Genomic DNA, 23,380 nt, shown 5'->3' with positions numbered 1-23,380 from the left:
GGGACAGGCAGGGTCAGCGGAGAGAGAAACTCAATGTTTTGGGTCAATGTCTCTTCAAAGGTTTTGGGCCACCCCTGATGTGTCATCTGGTGCCTCTTCAACACCAGTAGAAAAATAGGTAAGAGTTCTCGTAAGGTTTGAGCGGATGTCTAATAACCCATGTGGAGGCAAAGACTTAGTTGTTCACGTGTCACTCTTTTGACTCCTTCTAGTTGATGTCCAGAGGTATTCTATAGCAAAAATGTCAGCAGTAGGATTTTTGGTGTCTGGTGGCTTCATGCTCCCAAAGCTGGGTAATATCTGTGGTGGTTTGAGGACTGCTAGTGATTCTGTTGGCAGCCATTTGAGAATGATTATAAAGCTGTTTTAATGTTGGCAGTGTTTTAATTCTGAAGTCAGTGAGCTGTATTCTGCGAAATTTATTTTGCATATCTCGGCAATGCAGTCACAGACCTACTAGCAACTTGGCCTAGGTAACAAAACTGGATATAGCCAGCATAAATGTAGAAAGTAGCTCTGTGATCCCAATGAAAACAACAATTTAAGCACAGATTAAAAGCATCCAATGCAAATTTGAATGTTCTTAGACCATCTTTTGGTCCTTTGGTATCAATATATTGATCTGGTTTCAAGAATTGAATGCAAGAACCCTCCTCAAGAGACGCGTTAATTGAAGGTTTGGGCTGTGTGTCACGTCACTCTTGGAGCGATGGCAGTGGTGTTGACATCATTTTACTGCTGAACCTCGAGTCAAACTGTTAGAGCAGAAATGTGAGCTTTTCATAGCGAGGGAGGCCCGAAAAGGAACACTAAGAGAACCACTGCACTTCTTTGTTGAGGCCATCAGGGTTTGCTCTTCTGTCATCTTTCCATGATGGCACTAGTGTGCATCAGGACCAGATTATTATAACCATCTTGCATGTTACCTGTTTCTATTTCAACAGTAATTGTTTGCATTACTCACCATGTACTGTTTACCCCACTTCTGCCAACCCTATGCTTCCAGTTTATTGATGTCCACTTTGTCAATGGCACGTTTTAGTGTGATTACTTTACTGAGTCACTTCCTGTGGTGGAGAAAACCTGATCATGTTCCATTCCTCCTTCATTGGGGGCGTGGGGGACAGCCTGCTGCTTGTGTCTGTAAACATTTGCTGGTAAACGTGGGCATGACCTTTCTTGTCAAGGTTTACCTCACTTCTAGAACAGCTGCTTTATACTTGGAGTTGGGATCTCGGATCCTCTTTCAATGTGCCAGTGGATGTATACAGATGACCTTGCTCTGTTCTTCTTACCAGTTGCAATGTTTCTGGTTCTTCAGCTCTTGCACTAACCCTCCTCGTCCAATGTTATATTCTGCCTAACTGATGACCAAACTCTTTCAAGGTATCAAAAGATGAATTGAACAATTGGAATTAAACAATGCAGTGTATTTTGTAGCAGTTTTCATTTTGATGTAGTGCAGTGTTGAACAAATAAAATAACCCGTTCCCATTGGTTTAATCACTGATTAAAGTACAGCAGAGATCTTTTCCTGTGTGTAGGAAAATGACTGTGTCCTCACTTTCCCATTGCTGGTGTGTTGTTGCAGTTTATCTTAAATTCTACCAGCTTAAACTTTGGAGAACTTATTTAATTGACAAAGCAACACTAGGAGTAACTGTTTCCACACACCTGTTTCTTCAAAAATCCAATAAAAAGAAAAAAAAATCTCCACTTAAATTAAATCCAATTGGATTTTTTTCTGAAAAAGTCAAACTTTAATGGAAGAAAAGTAAATTTCATAGGAGGAGGATTTGAGAACACTAAAGGTTTTCTGGTCTCCTCTCACAAAGCACGTTCCTAGAACCCTAGGAGAGCCAGAAGCAATGCTCTTTGCCAGTCGGTCTGTGCCAGCTGTCTACAAGTGCAGGTTGTAATGTTTACAGCTCTTGCACCGTCCCCATTCTCCAGCATTTCATACTGTACATGTCCTCCCCACGTTACGGCAGGGTTCCGTTCCTGTGAACTGTTTGTAACCCAGACGGTTTGCAAGTCAAAAATGTGGCCCTGAACCAAGTTCCCACACAGCAGAGGATGCCTGCGGCAGCCAGCAAGTCCATGTCCCGTCTTCCTAGTGCCCGCTCTTATGTACAGGCTGTACAGAAGCTGGGCGTTCTGAACCCTTATGATAACCTGAGGACCAGTATGTATTTATCCAGTTGCGTTTTTGAGACAGCTTTGAAACTGGCTCCATCACCTTACAGGCAGACTGTTCCAGATTCTAATCATCCAAAAACCATTGTGGAAAAGAAAGTTACTGCTTGCATAATCAAAACAGAAAATACTGGAAACATTCAGCAGGTTCACAGCTGCTGTGGAGGGAGAAGCAGGGTTAACGTTTCGGGTTGGAGACGGTTCATCAGGAAAGTGAGGAAACCCGTAAGTTGCAATGAGGGTGGGGAGCAATATGACGACGAGACTATCTCGCTCCACCAACCTGCGGGGTGTTTGCGGTGTTTTCTGTTTATATTTCAGATTGTCAGCATCTTCAGTTTTATGAAATTCAGTTACTGCTTATGCCGTCTTTGCTTCCTGCTCACCCAACTTAAATCGGTGCCCCCTGGTTATTAGTCTGTCCGCTAGTGCAAGCATTGTCTGTTTATTTGCTGCATAATCCCCTTCATGATTTTGACCACCTTGGTCAAATCGTATAGCCTTCTCTGCTCCCAGGAGAACAACCTGAGCTCTTCCAGTCTGTTCACGTAACTGCGCTTCTCCATACCTTAAAACTCTTCCGTACCTTCTCTAAAACCTTTGCATGCTTCTTGAAGTGCACTTGAAGCACCCTTCTTGATGCACTTCTCCAGCTGCGGCTGAATGATGAATGTATATATCTATTCAGTTACTTAGTGGGAACAAAACCAAGAGAGTCTGCTATTGAAAGTCAAAAATGTGGAACTATTTTACTCACGGGCTCCTATTATCTTAAGCTCTCAAGCTCTATACATTTTGTGTAGAAACCACAATGATATATTGGTTTAAATGAGTTTGTTGTATTTGTTTGCTAAGCAGTTGTCTGTCTAAACTAACAGACTAAAGAAGCAGTAATAATGGCGAATATAATTGTGGTCAGGATCTTCTTCCAGTCACAGCCAGAACATATCTAGGATAGGACAAGATAAACCATTTAGTTCCATCCGGACAGGAATGAAGATGATCACTGGCTCACGCTTTCAAGAACCAATCCTGAATTTTAGGGCACACCCTGTAGATTTGTTAACTCATTGCCGAACTTAATTCGAAGGAGGACCCAATCGTTGGTTCATTCTGAATTGTTCTTGTAGTGCTATATTTGTGTTTTTGTTCCACTTGGTCCTCAGGGTGTGAGTGATGACAGCAAGTCCCATGCTACCTGGCCTTGCAAGTTGATGGGTGGGCTTTCCCTGAGGTGCTTGTGGTCTTTCAGTGTTTGTGTGTGTATTGGATGGGAAATTGCAGGACTTTGATCCATCTTTGGTAATGGTTTATCGTCACTTATACTCAGATCCAGTGAAAAGCTTGTCTTGCATTGTACAGGTCAATTCATTACACAGTGCAGTTACATTGAGTTAGTACAGAGTGCATTGAGGTAGTACAGGTGAAAACAATAACAGTACAGAGTAAAGTGTCACAGTTACACAGAAAGTGTAGTGCAATAAGGTGCAAGGTCACAACAAGGTAGATCATGAGGTCAGAGTCCATCTCATTGTATAAGGGAACCGTTCAATAGTCTTATCACAGTGGGGTAGAAGCTGTCCTTAAGCCTGGTGGTATGTGCCCTCAGGCTCCTGTATCTTCTACCTGATGGAAGAGGAGAGAAGAGAGAACGACCCAGGTGGGGTCTTTGATTATGCTGGCTGCTTTGCCAAGGCAGCGAGAGGTAAAGAGAGAGTCCAAGGAGGGGAGACTGGTTTCTGTGACGCGCTGGGTTATGTCTACAACTCTCTGCAGTTTCTTGCGGTCCTGGGCAGAGCAGTTGCCGTACCAAGCCGTGATGCTTTCTATGGTGTATCGATATGCAGGAGAAGGATGGTTTGTCAGATGGAGATGATGGCATTTCCCTGGGCTTATTGCTCTTGTCTTCCTCCTTGGTAAAGCTTGTCAAAGGCTGAGAGGTTACACTGTGCAACAGATGTTTAAAGAATGCCAGGTGTGGTTGCAACTAGCAAAATAGATAAGGTGAAACCAGGTGATATAACACGAGATGCTGGAGGAACTCAGCAGGTCAGGCCGCATCCATAGAGGGAAATGGATAGTCGACGTTTTGGGTCGAGACCCTTCATCTGGACTGAAAGGTAGATGGGGAGATACCCAGTATAAAGAAGGGAAGTGCAGATCTTTCAGTCCAAATAAAGGGTCTTGATCTGAAACGTCGACTATCCATTTCCCTCCACAGGTGCCGCCTGACCTGCTGAGTTCCTCCAGCGTCTTGTGTGGTGGTCCAGATTCCAGTGTCTGCGGTCTCTCGTGTCTCCGACTAGTTGATGTAGTCTGTTTGGACAGATAAAGTCAGACAGACAGAAGAAGACAGACAGAAAGACAGACAGAAGGCCTTTGATAAAGTGCCACTCAAAAGATTATTGAAAAAGATTCAAACACATGGTATTAGGGGTAATACATTGGTCAGGATTGAGCACTGGTTAACAGGCAGAAAAGAGAATAGAAATAAACAGGTTACTTTTGAATTAGGATGTGTGACTGGACAAGGATTTTGACCGCAAGGATCAGTGCTGGAGCCACAGTCCAAGAATGATTTGGAAGAAGGGATCGAGTGTAATGTATCCAAGTTTGCTGATGGTACAAAGTTGGGTGGTATTGTGGGCTGCTCATGAGGATGCAAAGAAGCTTCAGGGGTACATCGGCAGACTAAGTGAATGGACGAGGAGACGGCAGGATGGAATATGATGTGGAAAAATACAAGATCACCCACTTGCATAGAAAAAAAAGTTTTTTTTTAAGTGGTTATAGGTTGATGATTAGAGGGACCTTGCTGTCCTTGTACATACCTCACTGAAAGTCAACAAGCAGTGAAGGAGCAAATTAACAGGTTGTCCTTTATTGCAAGAGAATTTGAATACAAGAGCAAAGATGCCTTGCTTCAGTTATCTCGAACCCTGGCGAGACTGCATCTGGAATATTGTGTTCAGGTTTGGTCTCCATACAAGCGGTGGGGTGGGGGAGAAGTTTAAAGGAGATATGCAGAGTAAGTTTTTTATACAGAGAGTGGTAGGTTCCTGGAACACACTTGCCAGGGGTGGTGGTGCAGTCAGATATGATAGTGGCGTTTAAGAGGCATTTAGACAAGCCCATGAACATGCAGGGAATGGAGGGATATGGATCATATGCAGGCAGATAGGTTTAGATTAATTTGGTATCATGGTCAGCACAGACATCATGGGCCGAAGGGCCTGTTCCTGTGCTGTACTGTTCTACGTTTAGTGTACTGAAGAAGGATATGCCTGTGAGAGAATTGGTGCAGCAAATGTTCACCAGCTTGCCTCCTAGGACCATGGGTTTGTCGTTTGAGGAGAGGTGAGGCTGACCGTGCTTGTACTCTGTTGTCCTTAGAAGACCGAGAGATAATCTCATTGAAAGGTACAACATTTTTATGTGGCTTGACAAGGTAGATGCGGGGTTGATGCTTCCCCAAGCTCAGGTGTCTAGAACCAGAGTTACAAATTGCAAAAAAAAGGGTTGGCTATTGGGTTTGGAGATTAGAAATTCCTTCATGAAAAGGGTAGGGAATCTTCGGAATTCTGTACCCAGGAGGGCTGTGGAGGGCTCAGTTGCTGAATATATTTGAGACCAAGGTCAATAGATTGTTGTAAATTAAGGAAATTAAATGGTGTAGGTTTAGTGCAGGAAAGTAAATAAATGATCAGTAACGATATTATTGAATGGCAGGACACTCATGATGGGCCAAATGGCCTACTCCTGCTACTTGCGTTCTTATGATTCTGCTGCCATTTTATGTGGAGGTGTTCTGCAGCACAATTCCCAGGCTGTAACTTAATGGAGCCTTGCCTTGTGAAAAGGGTGAGGCTTAGGCAAAGCGTTTGTTCTGTCATGCAGACCGTGAGGGCAGTAATCAGCTGCACTGACGTTCAGGCAAAGTAGGCATGTTGCTGCACCTAATGTCCTTCTAGCACTTGCAGGTTATTTGAGTTCTGATTCTGTTCTATTTTTAACTTTCGGGAGTCATTTACTGTGGAAGTCCTGGCAAAACGCTAGTCAGATCTCCAGCATTGCCAGAAATCGGCAAGTGTATGATACTTGTCACCATCTGAGAGGTGGGTTTATTGTTTCTGATGTCACTGTCCAGTCTCCTGTTTGTCAAGACCACTGCCCTTGGGACATGCCCCCTTCACGTTACTACCATCGGGAAGGAGGTACAGGAGCCTGAGGACCCACACTCGACGATTCAGGAACAGCTTATTCCCCTCTGCTATCAGTCCATGAACACTATCCTTTTGTTTTGCATTATTTATTTATTTTAGTAATTTCTGGTAATTTTATGCCTTTGCACTGTACTGCTGCTGCAAAACAACACATTTCATGTCACCTAAGTCAGTGATAATAGATCTGATTCTGATTAGATCCCAGTCTGTAATCACTCTCATGTGGGCTGAACGCAGGATATTGGGACTAGCTAGGTGGAGAATGTGGTCAGCATGGACTCGTTGGGCCGAAGGGCCTATATCTGTGCTGTACTGCTATATGACTCTATGACTCGTCTGTCTGTATAAATCAGCTAACAATTGTTTCTGAACAATTCGTTTGCTACCATAGAACCTATCTTCTAACTTCATCCTGGATATTAATTCCAAAATATGGACTAAAACATGTTATTGACTGGTAAAGGTGATAATAAATCTGATTCTGATTCTTGGCTAGTAACTGCTGATATCTGAAGTTGCTGCACTGAGCTTAGAGGAGTTAAGAACTATGCAGGTTTCTGCTCCTGATGTATAGTTATATCCCGGTTTGTATATGTTCATGGGGATCGTGTTTGTTTGACAGTGATGCACCTCACAATTAAATAACTGATCAAAATGTGAAGCCTTGAAAATAGGATAGAAGTTTTTAGTTCAAACTCTGTGAGGTATTGACCCAGATAGTAGAGGTCATTAAATGTGTTACAATGATTGCAACTAATTCAAGGAGCTGAAGTGTTTTGTTTTCAAATCTTGAGGGACTAAGTTATTAGGCAGGTTTTCTTTAGAAGTGCTGTGTAATTGAGATTTTAGAAATCTCCAACCATCAGTTGAGCCATCAGTTGAACTTACTTTCACTGGCAAAGAGCCATCTGCTTCTTGGATTAGTGTAATCATTGCTGAAGCAGTGGTTAGGTGCCCCACCTAATTAAAATGCCCGAATTCTCACACCAAGCTAGTAGTTTTCATTTGATAATGTGAACCACTAATTGTAAAGGAAGTGCAGCACTTTTATTTCCACTCTACCCCGTCGCTGACACGAAACCTTATACCCCAAGCCCCATCGGCTGAGTTATACTTGATCCTGAGCCTCCAGAGTTGGTTTTTCAGGGTGTGGTATCGTAGAATGGTTACGGCATGGAAGGAGGCCCTTGGGCCTGTTGAATCTGTACTAGCCCTGCAGCCCCATCCTCCTGAAAGCCCCACATATTCTTTCAGAACCTTTTCCAGATCTTTGAACATGATAATTGAATCTGCCTCGACTACCACCCCCAGCAGCACCTTCCAGACCCTACGTTGAAGTCATCTTCCCTCACGTCCTTTCTTGTGTGTGGCATCACTTCACCTCGTTTCCATGATCCCTTCCAGATCCAGGCCCGTGTTGGTACAGTCCTCACCTATGTGGCTACGCTTCATCTAACTCCAGTGCTCTCTTTAGCTTTTAGCTCTTCAGCTATAGTCCTTGTGCACCTCCACATCCTTGCTGCGTATGAGCTGTAGCCCGAGCTCTTACGGTACATCAAATGGCATGGGAACAGGCCCTTTGGCCCACCATGACGTCATTCCAGCTAATCCCATCTGCCTGCACGTGTTCTATATCCTTCCATTCCCTGCCTGTTCTTGTGCCTGGCTAAACGCCTCTTAAACATTGCTCTTGTATCTGTTTCCAACACTTTCCCTGGCAGTGCATTCGGGGGGGGGGGGGGGGGGGGGGGGGGTGCCAAACTTGCCTCACACATCTCCTTTAAACTTTCCCCCTCTCACCTTTAAAGCTATATCTTGGGGACATTTCTACCCTGGGGAAAAAGATTCTGACTCTCTACTCTGTGCCTCTCATAATTTTATACACTTCTCTCAGGTCGCCCTCAGTCTCCGCTGCTCCAGAGAAAACGACCCAAGTCTGTCCAACTTCTCCTTGTAGTTAATACTCTCTAATCCAGAGGCAGCATCCTGGTGAACCTCTTCTGCACCCTCTCCAAAGCAGTAGCTTGAATTTTTGCTTCACCGTTTGGAGTGACTGATTCAGTCGCTTTGTTCGAGGAGTGTAAATCACCAAACTAGCAATGCATTGATAAAGAACATTGTGGAGCACTCCAAGGTTGCTTCAAAAGTTCCCCATCTGCTAGAACTCCAGCAGTTAAGACCTTTGCTCTACCTTATCATCTCCCTTGCATTTTGAAAGCCTACTATTGCCCTTGTTCCTCCCTCCTTTTTATCTTACCCACTTGGCACCTTTAATTGGAATTGGTTTATGATTGTCTTGTTATATGTGATACAATGAAAAACTTTTGTTTCCATGCCATCCAGACAGGTCATGCCATTCACAAGTACATCGAGGTAGTAAAAGTTACAGAGAAGGCAAAGTGCAGGTAAAATAAAGTTCAAGGGCCACGGGAGGCAGATTGGGAGATCAAGAATACATTTTGGCTTATGAGAGGTCCATTCAAGAGTCTGATGTTGTGACGAAGACCTCTACATAAATTGTCTTGGTCTCCGTGGAACACACAGAACAGTACAGCACAAGAATAGGCCCTTCGGCCCACGATGTACCTCGATGCCAATTTAAATTAACACTTTGCTTGTACATGGTCTATGTCCCTCCATCCCTGTCTGTTCATGAACCTAAATGTCTCTTAAACATTGCTATCATTTTATTTATTTTTTACCAAAATAAACTTTATTCATAATAAAAGACAAACTATATACAATAATAAACCAGTGCAAACCTTTACATTCATGTACAGATCGATTATTAGTGTTACTTTTTATACAAACCACAGCACCGATGCCACTCGTGTGGCTCCCTGGGGTGATACCCCAATCCCATATTTACAATCTTTAAGGGGCTTCCTCCCCTACAGGCATCTCGCAGTGCTGGGAGACCAACAAGTTTTGGGCAGCCCAAAGAGCGTCTTTCACCAAGTTGATGACCTGCCAGCATCAGTTGATGTCCGTCTGTGTGTGTGTGTCCCCAGGAACAGCCCATAGATCAGAGAATCCTATGTTACGCAGCTGCTGGGGATGAACCGTGACAAGGACCCCTGCATCTTTCTCCACACCCTCCTCGCAAACCCACAGCCCGCAAAGAGGTGGGTGACCGTCTCGTCCCCAGCGCAGTCCTCCCGAGGGCAGCGCACACTGGGACTGATGTTTCGACCATGCAGGAAGGATCTGACTGGGAGGGCCCCTCTCACCACCAGCCAAGCAAGGTCTTGGTGCTTGTTGGTGAGTTCTGGCGATGAGGCATTCTGCCAGATGGTCTGGACAGTCTGCTCAGGGAACCACCCCACAGTATCCATCGAGTCCTTCTCCTGCAGTATGTGTAGGATGGTTCCGTGCTGACCACTGCCTGATGGACCTTGTGGTCAAAGGTGTTGGTCTGGAAGAACTTTTCCATGAAGGACAGGTAGTGTTGGCAACGTCCAGCTGACTAGGATGTTGTACAGCAACGGTGCCAGGCCCATCCTTCACAACAGCAGGGACCCCTCGGTACGTAGTGACACTTGGTGCCCACGTACTTGGGTCCATGCACAGGCCTGATGCAGCCACAGATGAAGGTGGTCATCAGGATGAGGGCGACACTGGGGACACCTTTACCCCCATTGTCCAGGGACTTGTGCATGGTGACCCGTCGGATCATATCCACTTCCAACACCTCCCCAAGCATCATGTATATAAAAAAAACTTGCCTTGCAAGTCTCCTTTAAACTTTCCCTCTCTCACTTTAAATCTATGCTCACTAGTATTTGCTCACTAGTATTTGCCATTTCCACCCTCGGATAAATACTCCAACTATCTATCCTGTCTTTGCTTCTCATAGTTTTCTGTCGTTGTGGCTATCGCTCGAGGTCGAGGATGATGGTCTTCGTTCTGTTGATCTATTTATGGGCTCTCAAGTGGTTTATGAGTCCGGTTCTTGACTAGGAGCTTACAGCCATCACATCGCCCTTCCCTGATTGCTGAAAGACTTGAGAAATAGCCCACAGAGCAAAGACGCCTGTGCATGTATTTGTTTAACGTGTACTCGATGTTGCACTACGAAAAGCACACGATACTTCACAAATCAACCGATTCCAATGGCATGGAAACCACGATGATTGAAGCTGTTGGATTTGTTGCAGCCTTCTTCCGCCTTCACAGCCGTTGAGTTCGAAGTAACTTCATCCACCTGTTCCACCGTTGAGGTCTTGGTTATAATTTTATATACTTCTGTCAGGTCTCCCCTCAGCCTCTGCCGCTCCAGAGAAAACCATCCAAGTTTGTCCAGAGCTCTTAGAGCTAATACTCTCAAATCTCTCCGTTTCCTGACAGCGCAACGACTGACTGTTGGCTCTTCACAGGTCCATCCTTGTGCAGATGATGAGCGCAGCCGGAACTGGGTACTGCTTCAACGCAAAGCGGAGTCGACTCCGGGACAAGCTAGTCCTAAGGAAGCATGATCCTAGAGGTAAACGTAATGTGTGCTTGGAGCATGTGTCGCACCAGTCGCTGGCTTTACTCAACACTCTTTATCATGCAAGCCACCCATTCCTTTTCTATCACAAAACTTTTATATCTGAGCATACTGTTACAATCATAATCCAGTTAAACTTAAATTTACACTAGGTTTCAATTCCCCATGAGGGTGTGGCTGATGTTGAAATCGTTCGTTCTGTATTGTAATCTCACTGCCAAAATATGCCGATGTTAGGTTAACAGGAGCAGTACGTTACAACAGTGCTGTGCTCTGTAGGTGATGCAGGGCATGGACCACACACTCTTGGTTGAGAATGGAGTGATCTCTCCCAGTGCAGAAGCGGATGTTCATCCAACCCCGTTAATGCTACAGAAACAAAACCCCATGAATGCTGGAAGTTACTTAAACAGAAATGCTGGAAATATTCAGCAGAATCAAGCAGTAACCAGAGAGGAAAGCAGTTCAAGTTAATGTTCCAACAGTGCCATCCAACCTGTTTTATGATTTCAGCTTGTCGATTGTCCATTTCCCTCCACAGATGCTGCCTCACCTGCTGAGTTCCTCCAGTGCCTTTGTGTGTTGCTCCAGATTTCCAGCATCTGCGGTCTCTCGTGTCTCCCTCTCTCTATTTTTCCTTTTATTCCATGTTCTTTTGCTTGTTCTCTACCCTTATATCTCTCCATCCCTCTTCAACCACCTGTACTGATGAAAGTTCATCACCTAAGGTGTTGATACTGTATCCCTTTCTACAGATGCTGCGTGACCAGCTGAATATATGTTATACTCGTTGACGTGGTTACTGTTCCAATCACTTACACCAATGCGTTCTACAGCTTCTCGACCGTGTATATTTAAGAATTCTTCTTCCAGTAGCCACCACAGTTGTTGCTTGAGAATGGGTTTGAGTCCCACTTCCAGTCCGTTGGTAGTCACTTTCCCATCATCTGGCACTCAAGATTATTTCTCCTGGCTTCTACCCATGGAGTTGAGATTTAGATACAGCCAAAGGTTGTGATGTGCTGTTGTGAAATCAGTGAACATTACTGTGTGTGTGTGTGTGTGTGTGTGTGTGTGTGTGTGTGTGGTATGTCTACTGATGGCCAAATGAAAGAGGAAACCTGATTTACAATTGCAATATTTGACATCTGATTAGTAAATTGGGATTGAATTTTTAAGCCCTTTCGCCCTTGAGGTACTGATTAATATTCAGCATGAGAACAAGTAATCATTGGCGGATAAATTATGTTCCCGACACTGTTCACTGCAACCTTCCAAGATCCCCGCAGTCTTCCAATTCTGCTCTCTAAAGGCCAAGTGCAAGGATTAGAGCCTGACTTTTATGATTGAGTTGGGAAATTCCTTGTACACTGAGGTTATAAATCCTTCGAATTCTCCATTGCACATTGCAAGAATAGATTCATGGACACACTGAATCCAAGGAAATGGGGTTTCAGCAGTAAAAATATAACAAGAAGATCCTCGTGCCTGTTCTGCCATTCAGTAGATCATGGCTGATCTTTGACCTCAGCACCACTGTGCTGCACTAATCCCATATCTCTTGATTTCCTCAATACCGAAAATCTTAAAGACAAAGCCAGTGGCTCTGTTTCGTCAGGAGTTTGAGGAGATTTGGTATGTCACCAAAGGAACAGCTTCTTCCCCTCTGCCATCAGATTTCTGAATGGTTCATGACCCATGAAAACTACCTCGTTTTTTTTTGCACTATTATTTATTTTTGTAATTTATAGTAATTTTATGTCTTTGCACTGTACTGCTGCTGCAAACCAACAAATCGTATAAGTCAGTGATAATAAACCTGATTCTGACCTCTGTCTTGAATATACAGAGTGACCGAGATTCCACGGTCCTCTTGGGTAGAAAATTCCACACCTTTCACTCCTTTCCAGGTGAAGAATTTTCTTCTTCACTCTGTCCTGCATCATCAGCCCCTTATGTTGAGAAGTGACCACCGGGTTTACACCCCCCGGCAGGTGGTGAAGCTTGAGTCATGTTTGAATGGCTCAAGGGATCTTGTGGCTGAAATGTTTCTTACGTTTTTAAGTTCTTGTGGTAAACCTCAATCCAGCGGCACATTTTCCCCCCCCCGTGCTCTTCTGGACCAATGCATTACTCTGTTCTCATTCTAGTAGGTCTTGCAGTGTGAACTCTCCCCCATTTGGAACAGGGATGATTATTCAAGATCAACATGAAATACTCATTTAATCAAAGATTAAAAGATTAGAAGGTTAGAAGTGTGTTTCAGGGACAATACAGGTTGGGGAAATGCTGATTTATGACTCGAGTGTGATCACCTGTCTCTGGGCTAATACTGAAATCCCCACCACACCTTGTATTCTTGGCAACACAAATTCAGGTGCAGTAAGTCATACCACTTACTCTGAAATTCCCAATATATTTGAGTCCTTGTTCCTTGTGACAGGGAATGGATTCCACAGCTACCTTAGTAAAAAAAAACAGAGACTTGCTGGTAAAATTCTGCCGGTCAGGCAGCGTCTGTGGAAAGAGAACCAGTCAAAGTTTTCAGTTGGGACCCTTCATCGGAAGTGAGAAAGAGAGGGACAAGTTAGTCGAGCTAGCAGACAGGAAGGGTGGACCAACGGGAATTTCTCTGATAAGGTGAAGTAACATGGTATTTAACAGACAGTTAAGCTCCTTTGTGTAGTGAGTTGCTAATGTTGTGAAGTCTGGATAATGTATGGTCTGGCACATTGGGACATGCTCAGCAGGCCGGAGAGCATACAGGTGAAAAAAGGGGGAGAAAGGGTGATGGCAGGTAAAAATGGCCATTCCTGATACAAACGTAAAGAAAGGGCGAGTTATCTCAAGTTGGAGAATTCGATATTCAGTCTCGCAGGTTGCAAAGTGCCCAGATCAAGGCTGAGATATTAGAAACAATCTGCTGGAGGAACTTGGTGGGTTGAGCAGCAGCTGTGGTGTGGGGGGTGGGTGGGTTTGGAAGGAATTGTTGATGTTTCGGGTCAACAGGATGCACCCTGATGCAGGGTTTCAACCGGAAACATCAACAATTCATTTCCCCCCACAGATGCTGCTCGACCCGCTGAGTTCCTCCAACAGATTGTTTGCTGCTCCAGGTTCCAGCATCTGCAGTCTCCTGTGTCTCCGGAGATGAGGTGTTGTACCTTGAGCTTGCATTGGGCCTCATTAACACTGTAGGAGGCCACCGAGGTCAGAGTGAGAGTGGGCTGGGGAATTAAAGTGTCATGTAACCTGTAGCTCAGGGTCACCCCTGCGGACTGAGGGCACATGCACCACAGAGTGATCAGCCGATCTGTGTTTGGTTTCTCCACTGTAGAGGAGACCATGTTGTGAACACCAGATGCAATATTAGAAGAAGTGCAGGTGAATCTGTCTTCCCTGGAAAGACCGGGTCCCTGGATGATAGGAAGGGAAGAGCTATACGGAACATAGAACACTACAGCACAGTACAGGCCCTTCAGCCCACGATGTGCTGATATTTTATGTTGCTCTAAGATCTATCTAACCCTTCCCTCCCACATAGCCCTCAATTTCTCTATCATTCATGTGTCTAAGAGTCTCTTAAATGTCGCTCATGTGTCTGCCCCCACAACCTCTGCAGGCAGTGCGTTCCACGCACCCACCACTCTCTGTGTAAAAAAAGAACTTACCTCTGACATCCCCCTTATACCTTCCTGCAATCACCTTAAAATTATGTCCCCTCGTGTTAGCCGTTGTCACCCTGGGAAAAAGTCTCTGACTGTCCACTCGATCTATGCCTCTTATCATCTTGTACACCTCTATCAAGTCACCTCTCATCCTCCTTCTCTCCAAAGAGAAAAGCCCCAGCTCACTCAACCTATCCTCATAAGACATGCTCTCCAATCCAGGCAGCATCCTGGTAAATCTCCTCTGCACCCTCTCTAAAGCTTCCACATCCTTCTTGTAATGAGGCGACCAGAACTGAACACAATACTCCAAGTGTGGTCTGACCAGCGTTCTATAGAGCTGCAACATTACCTCGCAGCTCTTGAACTCAGTACCCCGACTAATGAAGGCCAACATACCATACGCCTCCTTAACAACCCTATCGACCTGTACGGCAACCTTGAGGGATCTATGGACGTGGGCCCCAAGATCCCTCAGTTCCTCTACACTGCTAGGAGTGAAGCTGCTGAAGGGACGCTGTGAAGGTGTGAAGGACGGAAAATGGCTGCAAAAGTGATGAATTTTTTGAGTTCTGCATGAACGCAGGAAGCAGCACCAATGCAGTCATTGGTGTACTGGGAAAAGAGTAGCGCGAGTGCTCCCAAATAAAACTGAAACAAAGACAGATATCCCACAAAAAGACAGGCATAGCTGGGCCCATGTGAGTGCCCGTGACTACACCTTTGATGTGGAGAAAGTGAGTGGAGACGAAGGAGAAGTTGTTCACTGAGAGGACAGGGTCAGCCAGACAAATGAGCATGCTGAGGGAGGGGAAACTGGGCCATTCGTGGAGGGCCCTCAAAGCCTCCTGATGTGGGACGGAGGCACAGAGGGACTGTACCTGCACAATGAAGGTGAACCAGTTAGCACCATGGAAGTGGAAGCTGAAACTAGAGCATCAGAAGCTTCATGGAGATGTCTCTCCACAGACGCTGCCTGACCTGCTGAGTGTTTCTAGCATTTTCTGTTTTTATTTCAGATTTCCAGCATCTGCAGTTTTTTTTGATTTAGCATTCTTTTTGCATTACTTCAGACTGTACAGTCTTTGCACCATTCTGTTGCCTTGCGCTCTTTGCTGTATTTATTGTTGTATTTATTATTACCATGTACACTGTTTACTCTGTGAGCACGCGAGCAAGGAATTTCATTGCACCCTGGTGTATATGCCAATAAACTAACCTGAATCTGAAGCAGCTACTTTCTCAGGCTTATGTGGGATCCGTCGTAGGTTGATAACAACATCAGGGCAAAAAAAAATTCAAGCCAAACTCTTACAATGTGATTACGTAAACTTCTAATCCTTCATGAAGTAAGTATTTATTGATGGAAACAATTGGACATTAGTCCTGACAGGGCAATATCTTCCAGGACATTGGTTTGGGTGTGTTTACTTTTATTAAAGAAAAAAACTTGTGCTACTTGCGTCATCAGCAGAAACTATTAAGTGATGGGTGCGGTTCCAAAAAACGTCTGGGTGTCAGAAGGGCTGAGAAAACTTTGTGTTCCGTGATGTATTTTATATCCCAGCTGTAGAACAAAAGTCTCCTTTCACTTGCTGAAATGGGAAAGACCCAGGAGATTATTGTTATTGTAGATTGTCATGTTATTGAAAAGTTGAAGTTACAGTGCCCTTCCACTCAGAGCAGCTTTGCAAAGCTTTGTTTGCAGTGCTTGTGAACATTTAGCTTTTCACTGCTGAAGTTGCCAGCTTGCTGTAACTTGGTTGAGCAAAGTTAACTGTTGCTTTTCAATAAGGTTCCACTTGGTTCATGCATTTGCACCTCCACTTTTGTAAATGCCTTTAAATACGGTCCTTTGAACATTAATATCTGCTGTTAATGAGCTTATGTTAAATGCTTTTTGATGGAGAAGTTACAATTATTTTCCAAATTCCTCTGCTGAGCTTGACCCCAAAAGAAATTATGTTGTGCACAAATAACGGAGCTTAATTTCAAGTCAGGAGCTTTGCCCGTTGGCAGTTATTGGCACTGGTAGTACAAAGAGGTGCTTTCTCGCCACTTAAGTAAGATCTTCTTAAGCTATACAATGGCAATGGACTTCACAACAGATGAGGGGATGTGGGTGTGGGCAAAGGTGAGATTTATGAGACTAGGGCTTTATTCGCTGGAACATAGGAGATTGAGGGATGACCTGATAGAGGTATATAAGATTATTAGACAGGGTGGAAGCACACAGTCCTTTCCCCAGGGTGCTAAAAACAAGAGGGCATAGGTTTAAGATCAGAGGCAAGAGATTTAAAAGGGACATCAGAGGCAGCTTCTTCATGCAAAGGGTAGTGCATATTTGGAATGAATGAGCTGCCAGAAATAGTGGTTGGTGGGGGGGCATATCAGCAACATTTAAAAGCCATCCAGATAAGTACAGGGATAGAAGAGGTTTAGAGAGCTTTGGGCCAAACGTGGGCAGATGGGACTAGCTCACTGGGCAGCACAGTCAGCGTGGATGCGTTGGGCCAAAGGGTCTGTTTCTGTGCTTATGATTCTATTTTAATCCCCCACAGCAGCATTCCTCACATAATGAGCTGCTAAACTTGATTGTTGTGTGAGGCCAAGTGGACACTGCCCTGTGTTTCCCTCTCCATTAATTTGATCTTTGGAAACTGCTGCCCATCTGCTAATTCTACCATCCCAGCTGCCCTTCACACCCATGCTCACGGACCTTCCTTGACTCCTTGTTAAGCAATAGTTTGACTTCAAAATGCTCATTCTTGTTTTCAAATGCCTTCATTGTCTTGCTCTCTTTTGCCCCTCATCTCCTCTATCCCTATAACCCTCTGATTTCTGCACTCACAGTAATCCTGGACTCCTGAATTTAATCATTGAGGGTCACTTTGCTAACCTCCAAACTTTAAATTTCCTGCCAAAAATCTGGGTTTCATTTTGCTCTGCTCTTGGATCTCCTTGTGTGATTTAGTGCTAATTTTCCTTTGATTTATAATACTGCCTTGGAACATGTTGCTGTTACAGATACCATATAAATGAAAGTTGTACTGTTCTTACCCCACAGCCGCTTACTTCATTGTAATCACACTTCTGTTTTTCTTGGCAGTGAACAAGCATGTCCTTTTCTTTGAAAAAAGGAAAATCAGGTCAATCTAATCTAGGAAGCTTAAGTGGACTGGCTTTGAACAAGGACTTTTTAGGATCCGAGCAAGATTTCTTGGAACTGGAATGAATGCAGGTTGTACTTCTGACGTGATGTGAAGGGTGAAGGTGACATTTCAATGGAAGACAATAAAACTAGAGGGGACTCACTCTGTTGCACTTTTATTTAGAAGTTGTTATCTGTAAAATGTACAATAAAGATTTTGGATACAACCACATAGAATGTCTCAATTCTTCATCTTGTCATGGAACAGACAGTCTTGCCTAAAATAACTCCTGTGGGAGCTGTGCTCGGCTGGGATAGCTAGTTTGTGTTCCTTGGGATTGGATGCTCACAGTGGCAATGTCACAGGCCCTCCTGCTCATTTCTTCCAGTTCCATACAAGGATAGTGAGCCATGTAGAACGCGAGGGCACCCACAAAACTGTCACCTGCACCCTTTAAGAGGAAGAAAACAAAACCTTAGTTCATTAATCCCATGTGTTAGAGATTAACAGCAATTCATTTAGTTAGTTATGAGTTGTTATTTTTGGCCTCTATTGAGAGCTCCCACACTCCATTAATCATCTAAACTCTCCGCCCTAATCCTAGATGTTCCCTTTTGTTCTCTGGTGACCCTGCTCTGATCTGAAACTTTACATCTAACTTTTCTCCATTCTGATGAAAGTCGTCAAGCAGCAACAGTAATTCTTGCCCATTGCATAGATGCTGCCTGACCTGCCGAATAGCAGTTCTTTTTATTATTCCAGATTTCCAGCACCTGCAGTATTTTGCTTTGGAACCACTGAACCTTGGTTCCTGTTGCCTGAGCACCAACTCCATGCCCCTGCCTGGCAACTGGGTGAGGCTGAACACGATTGATTGTTTGAAAATTTGATGTTAAATTTAAGCACAGAGTGAGCTTTAGATCGTATGGTTGCCATCAGTGACACTGCCTACTTTTCCCGCATAGTATTGGCCAACTCTGGCTCTTGGTTACCGTAAGACTTTACCACTCCTGGGTGGGCTCCTTCCTTTCTACACCTGGGATACGGACATCCTCCACCTCTGTTCACCCTTGTGCTCACTGACCTATTTTGACTCCTGATTAAATAACACCTTGATTTTTAAAATTCTCCTGGGTTTCAAATTATAACCCCAACCCATCGCTGTAATCTCCCCTAACTTCTGACCATTTGCCACGTCGGAGTGCGAGATCAGTGGACAACAGAAGCAGGAGTTGGTCACACAGCCCCTCGTGCCTGCTGTGTATTCGGTAAGACCATGGCTAATCTTTTACCTCAGCGCCACTTTCCTATGCTAACCTCGCATCCTCTGATTCCATTATTATCCAAACATCTCTCACCAGCACCTTCCAATCTCTGAAAATTAAAAATTAAAAAAAATACTGCAGATGTTGGGTGTCTGAAATAAAAACAAAGTGCTGGAAACACTCGGTCGGGCAGCACCCAGGGAAATGTAAACAGAGTTAACATTTCAGACTGAATCTTCGCCAGATCTTCACAATTTAAGAAATACTCTATTTTACCTACCAGTGGATGACCTCATTTTCCCAGGTTATATTCCATCTGCAGTGTCCCAGTCCATTCACTTAGCCTGTTAATTGCCTCTTGAAGCCTATCTGCATCCTCCTCACAACCGACAATGCCACCAAGGTTAGCATCAGCAGCAAATTTCAATCATAAGATTTAGGAGCAGAATTAGACCATTCGGCCCATCAAGTCTGCTCCGCTATTCAGTCATGGCTGTTTTTTTCAACCCCATTCTCCCACCTTCTTCCGTAACCCTTAACCCCCTGACCAATCAAGAACCTATCAATCTCTGCCTTAACTACACCCAATGACTTGGCCTCTGTGGCAACGAATTCCACAGATTCAACACCCTCTGGCTGAAAAAATTCCTCCTTGTCTCAGTTTTATAGGGATGTCCCTTTATTCTGAGGCTGTGCCCTCGAATTCTGGACTCTACTAATGGAAACATCCTCTCCACATCCACTCTATCCAGGCCCTTCAGTATTTGGTAGGTCTCAATGAGGTTCCCACCCCTCACCCCCCACCATCCTTCTGAACTCCACCAAGTACAGGCCCAGAGCTATCAAATTGCTTGATCTCCTCATCCAAATCAATGATAGGGATGTGAACAATTTGATCCATGCAGCATCCCATGACTCATACAACGTGGAAAGAGGTCCTTTGCTTGACACAGATTTAGTGGGCACCCATTTACACTAATCCCATTTCATTCTCTCACATTCCCACAATTGCCCCCAAATTCTGCTGCTTGCCTACATTCTAGGGGCGATTTACAGTGGCCAATTAACCTAGCAACCTGCAGATCTTTGGGATGAAACCTATGTTGAAGACCCCATCTTACTTCCAAGCAGTCATTGATGAAGAGTAGAAGACCCAGTAGCAGATCTGCCCGAGTCACATTTTAGCCTAAGCTGCCAAATGTCCCTTTTAGCAATGCTCACCTTTTGTAACCCCGATAGATAAGAGGCCTATCTCATGCTATCAGTTTACTAATATGACATGGTGTATGATTATCACTTCAAGCTTTACTTTAACAATGCGATGATACAAGGGGCAACCTGCTGGCTGAGCTCGTTTCCGTGCACATTTGTTCTATTGGAACCCTACTTATTTCCTAGTGTGTTAAAAGCTGGTCAGTGAGTCAGGAAAGAAGAGCTACCTCGACAGCAGCTAAAGAACAAACCTCCTGAGCACTACTGTTGTGTTCCTGCTGGTATTAAACAAGCACTTGTGCAATACACATAGCCAAAAGACAGATGATGCAATGACAATTCTTGTTTTTAAATGGAACTGGACAAACAAATTGAAGGCTGGGAAGGTAAGTACACAGTGTTCAAACAGTCCATGAAACAATGCAGTTGCAATTCCAATGGTCTGCAGGAATGTTATCTATGGAATGCAGTTGCATTCCAGGCCTCAGTTAGACAAATAGTGGCATTGAGTTGTTGTGCTGGTTGACTTTTCTCAATTATTTCCTTCTGATGGCCAGGGTGGTCTTGATGTGATATCAGTTGATAGCTCATCAGGTTAAGAGCTTGTGACGGTCAATTAAACATGATCTATTGGAAGGAGTGGGACACAACTGAACCTCAACCTCCTGCAGTTTATGAACAACTTAATATGGATGTAGAAGGAATGATAAGTATGTCTGCAGACAGTAGGAACATTGGTGGTGGTGTAGATAACAAGTTGTCTAAGGCTACAGTGTGATACAGATCATGCTGAAAAGTTGGTTGGACCAATGCCAAATGGAATTTAATCCTGACAAGAGTGAGGCAATGTATTTTGGGAAGGCAAACAAGGGTAGGACATACACAGTAAATGACAGGGCATGAGAGAGTGTTCATAAACAGAGCGATCCCAGACATCTATAGATCTTTACAAGTGGCAGCTTGTAAAGATCTATAGATCTACAGGTGGTGAAGAAGGCATGTGGGATGTCTCATTGTTCCTTTTTTTTGCACTGTTTATTTATTTTTGTAATTTATGGTAATTTTGTGTCTTTGCACTGTACTGCTGCCGCAAAACAACACATTTCACATCATCTGTCAGCAGTAATAAATCTGATTCTGAGTTCAGCGGCATGGCACAGATTACAAGAGCTGAGGCATCAAGTTACAATTTTATAAAACATTGGTTAGGCAACACCTGAAGTACTGCATGCAGTTCTGCACACCACACGATAGGAACGGTGTGGACTGCACAGGAGATTCACCAGATGAAGGGTCTCGACCCAAAATGTCGACTGTCCATTTCCCTCTGTCAGTGCTGCCTGACCCACTGAGTTCCTCCAGCTTTTTGGGTGTTGATTCACCGGGATGTTGCCTGGATTGGAGCATTTCATTTATATGAAGAGACTAGATAGGCTGGTTTGGTTTTCCCTTGGGATTAAGGGGTGTATACAAAATGAGAAGGGGGATAGATAGCAAAAATCTTTTTTCCTATGCTGGGATGTCTAAAACAAGAAGGCATAGATTTAAGGCGAGAGGTAAGAGGTTTAGAGGGGATCTGAGGGGGAATTTTTTTTCACACAGAGGGTGGTTGGAGCTTGGAATGTGTTGCCTGAAGAGGTAGTGGAGGTTGATATTCTCATGGCACTAAAGAAACATTTAGAGAAATACTTGAATCAGAAGGCACAGAAGACTACAGACCTAATGGGAAAGTACGGCAGGCGACATGGGCATGGTGGCCAGAAGCCTGTTGTAAATACTTTGGTCCCATGAAAGGAAACGGATTGGGTCTGATCAATGCACACAAAATGCTGGAGGAACTCAGCAGGTCAGGCAGCATCTACAGAGGGAAATGAACAGTCGATGTTTCGGGTCGAGACCCTTCATCAGGACTGGAAAGAATGTAGTACATTACAGCACAGTACAGGCCCACAATGTTGTGCCGACATCCCGCTCTAATATCTATCTAACCCTTCCTTCCCACATAGCCCTCCATTTCTCTATCATTCATGTAGGCAGAAGCCAGAATAAAAGGGTGTGGGAAGGGAGGGAGCATGAGCTGGTGGGTGATACGCGAGTCCAGGTGAGCGGAGGAAGGTAGGTGGGGAAGGAGGTGGGGTGGGAATGATGTGAGAAGTGGGAGGTGATAAGTGTAACAGGCAAAGGGCTGAAGAAGATGGAATCTGATAGGAGATCAGTGGACCATGGAATAAAGGGGGAACCGGCGGGGGGTGGGGGGGGGGGGAGGTGTGGGTGATGGACAGGCCGTGGGGGCAGGGGAGGGGAAAGAGAAGGGGTAAAGGGGCCAGAGTGATAAGGGAAAACAAAGGGGGGAGGGTCATGGGTCTGAGCAGAAAGCTTTCACTCCTACTTTGGATCAGGAAATTCCAATCCATACTTCAAGAAAGTACAGAGAGGAAGAGTGGAAGCATTGAGCATTCAAGGCAAAACCTGGGTGTGAAGAACAGATTTACAGATCAAAAGCAAGCAGCTGGGCAGAGTGGGAGAGGTGCTGAGGGGGATCTGTGTTGTAACCCTACTGCTTCTAATTTGCATCAACAACTTGGAATCAAGAACATAATGCAAATCCGTCAAGTGTGCAAACCAGAATGGAGATAGAGACTGACAAAATATCAAAATGGATAAAAATATCAGAATGCTGTTGAAATAGGAAGAAAAAAAGACTGAGGTTGAAGGAAAGCAAGGGTTATGAGGTAGGTCTGACGCACAAAGAAACAATGCCCAGGCAGGACAAACAGAGTGGTGAACTGTTGACAGCAAGTTTTCTGCCAAAGCATAATCAACACAAACAGGGTAAGGAAACAAGGCAAACTCCTGGGAACCATTTAAGAAGTAACTGAAGATCGTGATGGTGGAAATGTATCTGACATGTCATCGTGTCATATTGGAGGTTGATCATTGGAACAGGCCAGATACCTGAACCAACAAACGGCAGAGCACACTGACCAATCACAACACTTAAGAGACATTTGGACAGGTACATGGGCATGAAAGCTTTAGCAGGATGTGGACCAAACGCAGACAAATGGGACTAGCTCAGGTGGGCAACTTGGTCGTCATGGATGAGTTGGGCCGAAGGGCCTGTTTCCATGACTCTACAAAATAATTTGAAGTAAACAGCAGGCCACAGGGATTG

The 23,380-nt window shown here is 44.5% G+C and overlaps 2 protein-coding genes across 8 annotated transcripts in view; one reads left to right on the top strand and one right to left on the bottom strand.

Moving 5' to 3' along the window:
* The window catches only part of mrpl33 (mitochondrial ribosomal protein L33), a 49,197-nt gene extending 31,247 nt beyond the window's left edge, over positions 1 to 17,950 (top strand). For 2 of the 5 annotated variants that reach the window (XM_052025026.1, XM_052025028.1), the window contains exons 3-4: positions 10,796 to 10,902; positions 17,686 to 17,935. In XM_052025026.1, coding sequence (XP_051880986.1) covers positions 10,796 to 10,902; positions 17,686 to 17,735 — 157 coding nt within the window. In that variant the 3' untranslated portion in view covers positions 17,736 to 17,935. Of the gene's footprint in view, positions 1 to 10,795; positions 10,903 to 17,685 lie in introns of all 5 variants that reach the window. The other 3 variants (XM_052025023.1, XM_052025024.1, XM_052025025.1) reach the window with 3 other exon arrangements.
* A 7-nt stretch (positions 17,951 to 17,957) lies between these two features.
* The window catches only part of rbks (ribokinase), a 124,182-nt gene continuing 118,759 nt past the window's right edge, over positions 17,958 to 23,380 (bottom strand). For all 3 annotated transcript variants that reach the window (XM_052025020.1, XM_052025022.1, XM_052025021.1), the window contains one exon: positions 17,958 to 18,179. In XM_052025020.1, coding sequence (XP_051880980.1) covers positions 18,006 to 18,179 — 174 coding nt within the window. In that variant the 3' untranslated portion in view covers positions 17,958 to 18,005. The remainder of the gene's footprint in view (positions 18,180 to 23,380) is intronic.

Source organism: Pristis pectinata, chromosome 10, assembly GCF_009764475.1.
Source record: "Pristis pectinata isolate sPriPec2 chromosome 10, sPriPec2.1.pri, whole genome shotgun sequence".
In the NCBI taxonomy this organism is placed as follows: domain Eukaryota; kingdom Metazoa; phylum Chordata; class Chondrichthyes; order Rhinopristiformes; family Pristidae; genus Pristis; species Pristis pectinata.
Note: the sequence above shows the minus strand (reverse complement) of the source record. Positions and strands in the feature narration are given on the sequence as shown.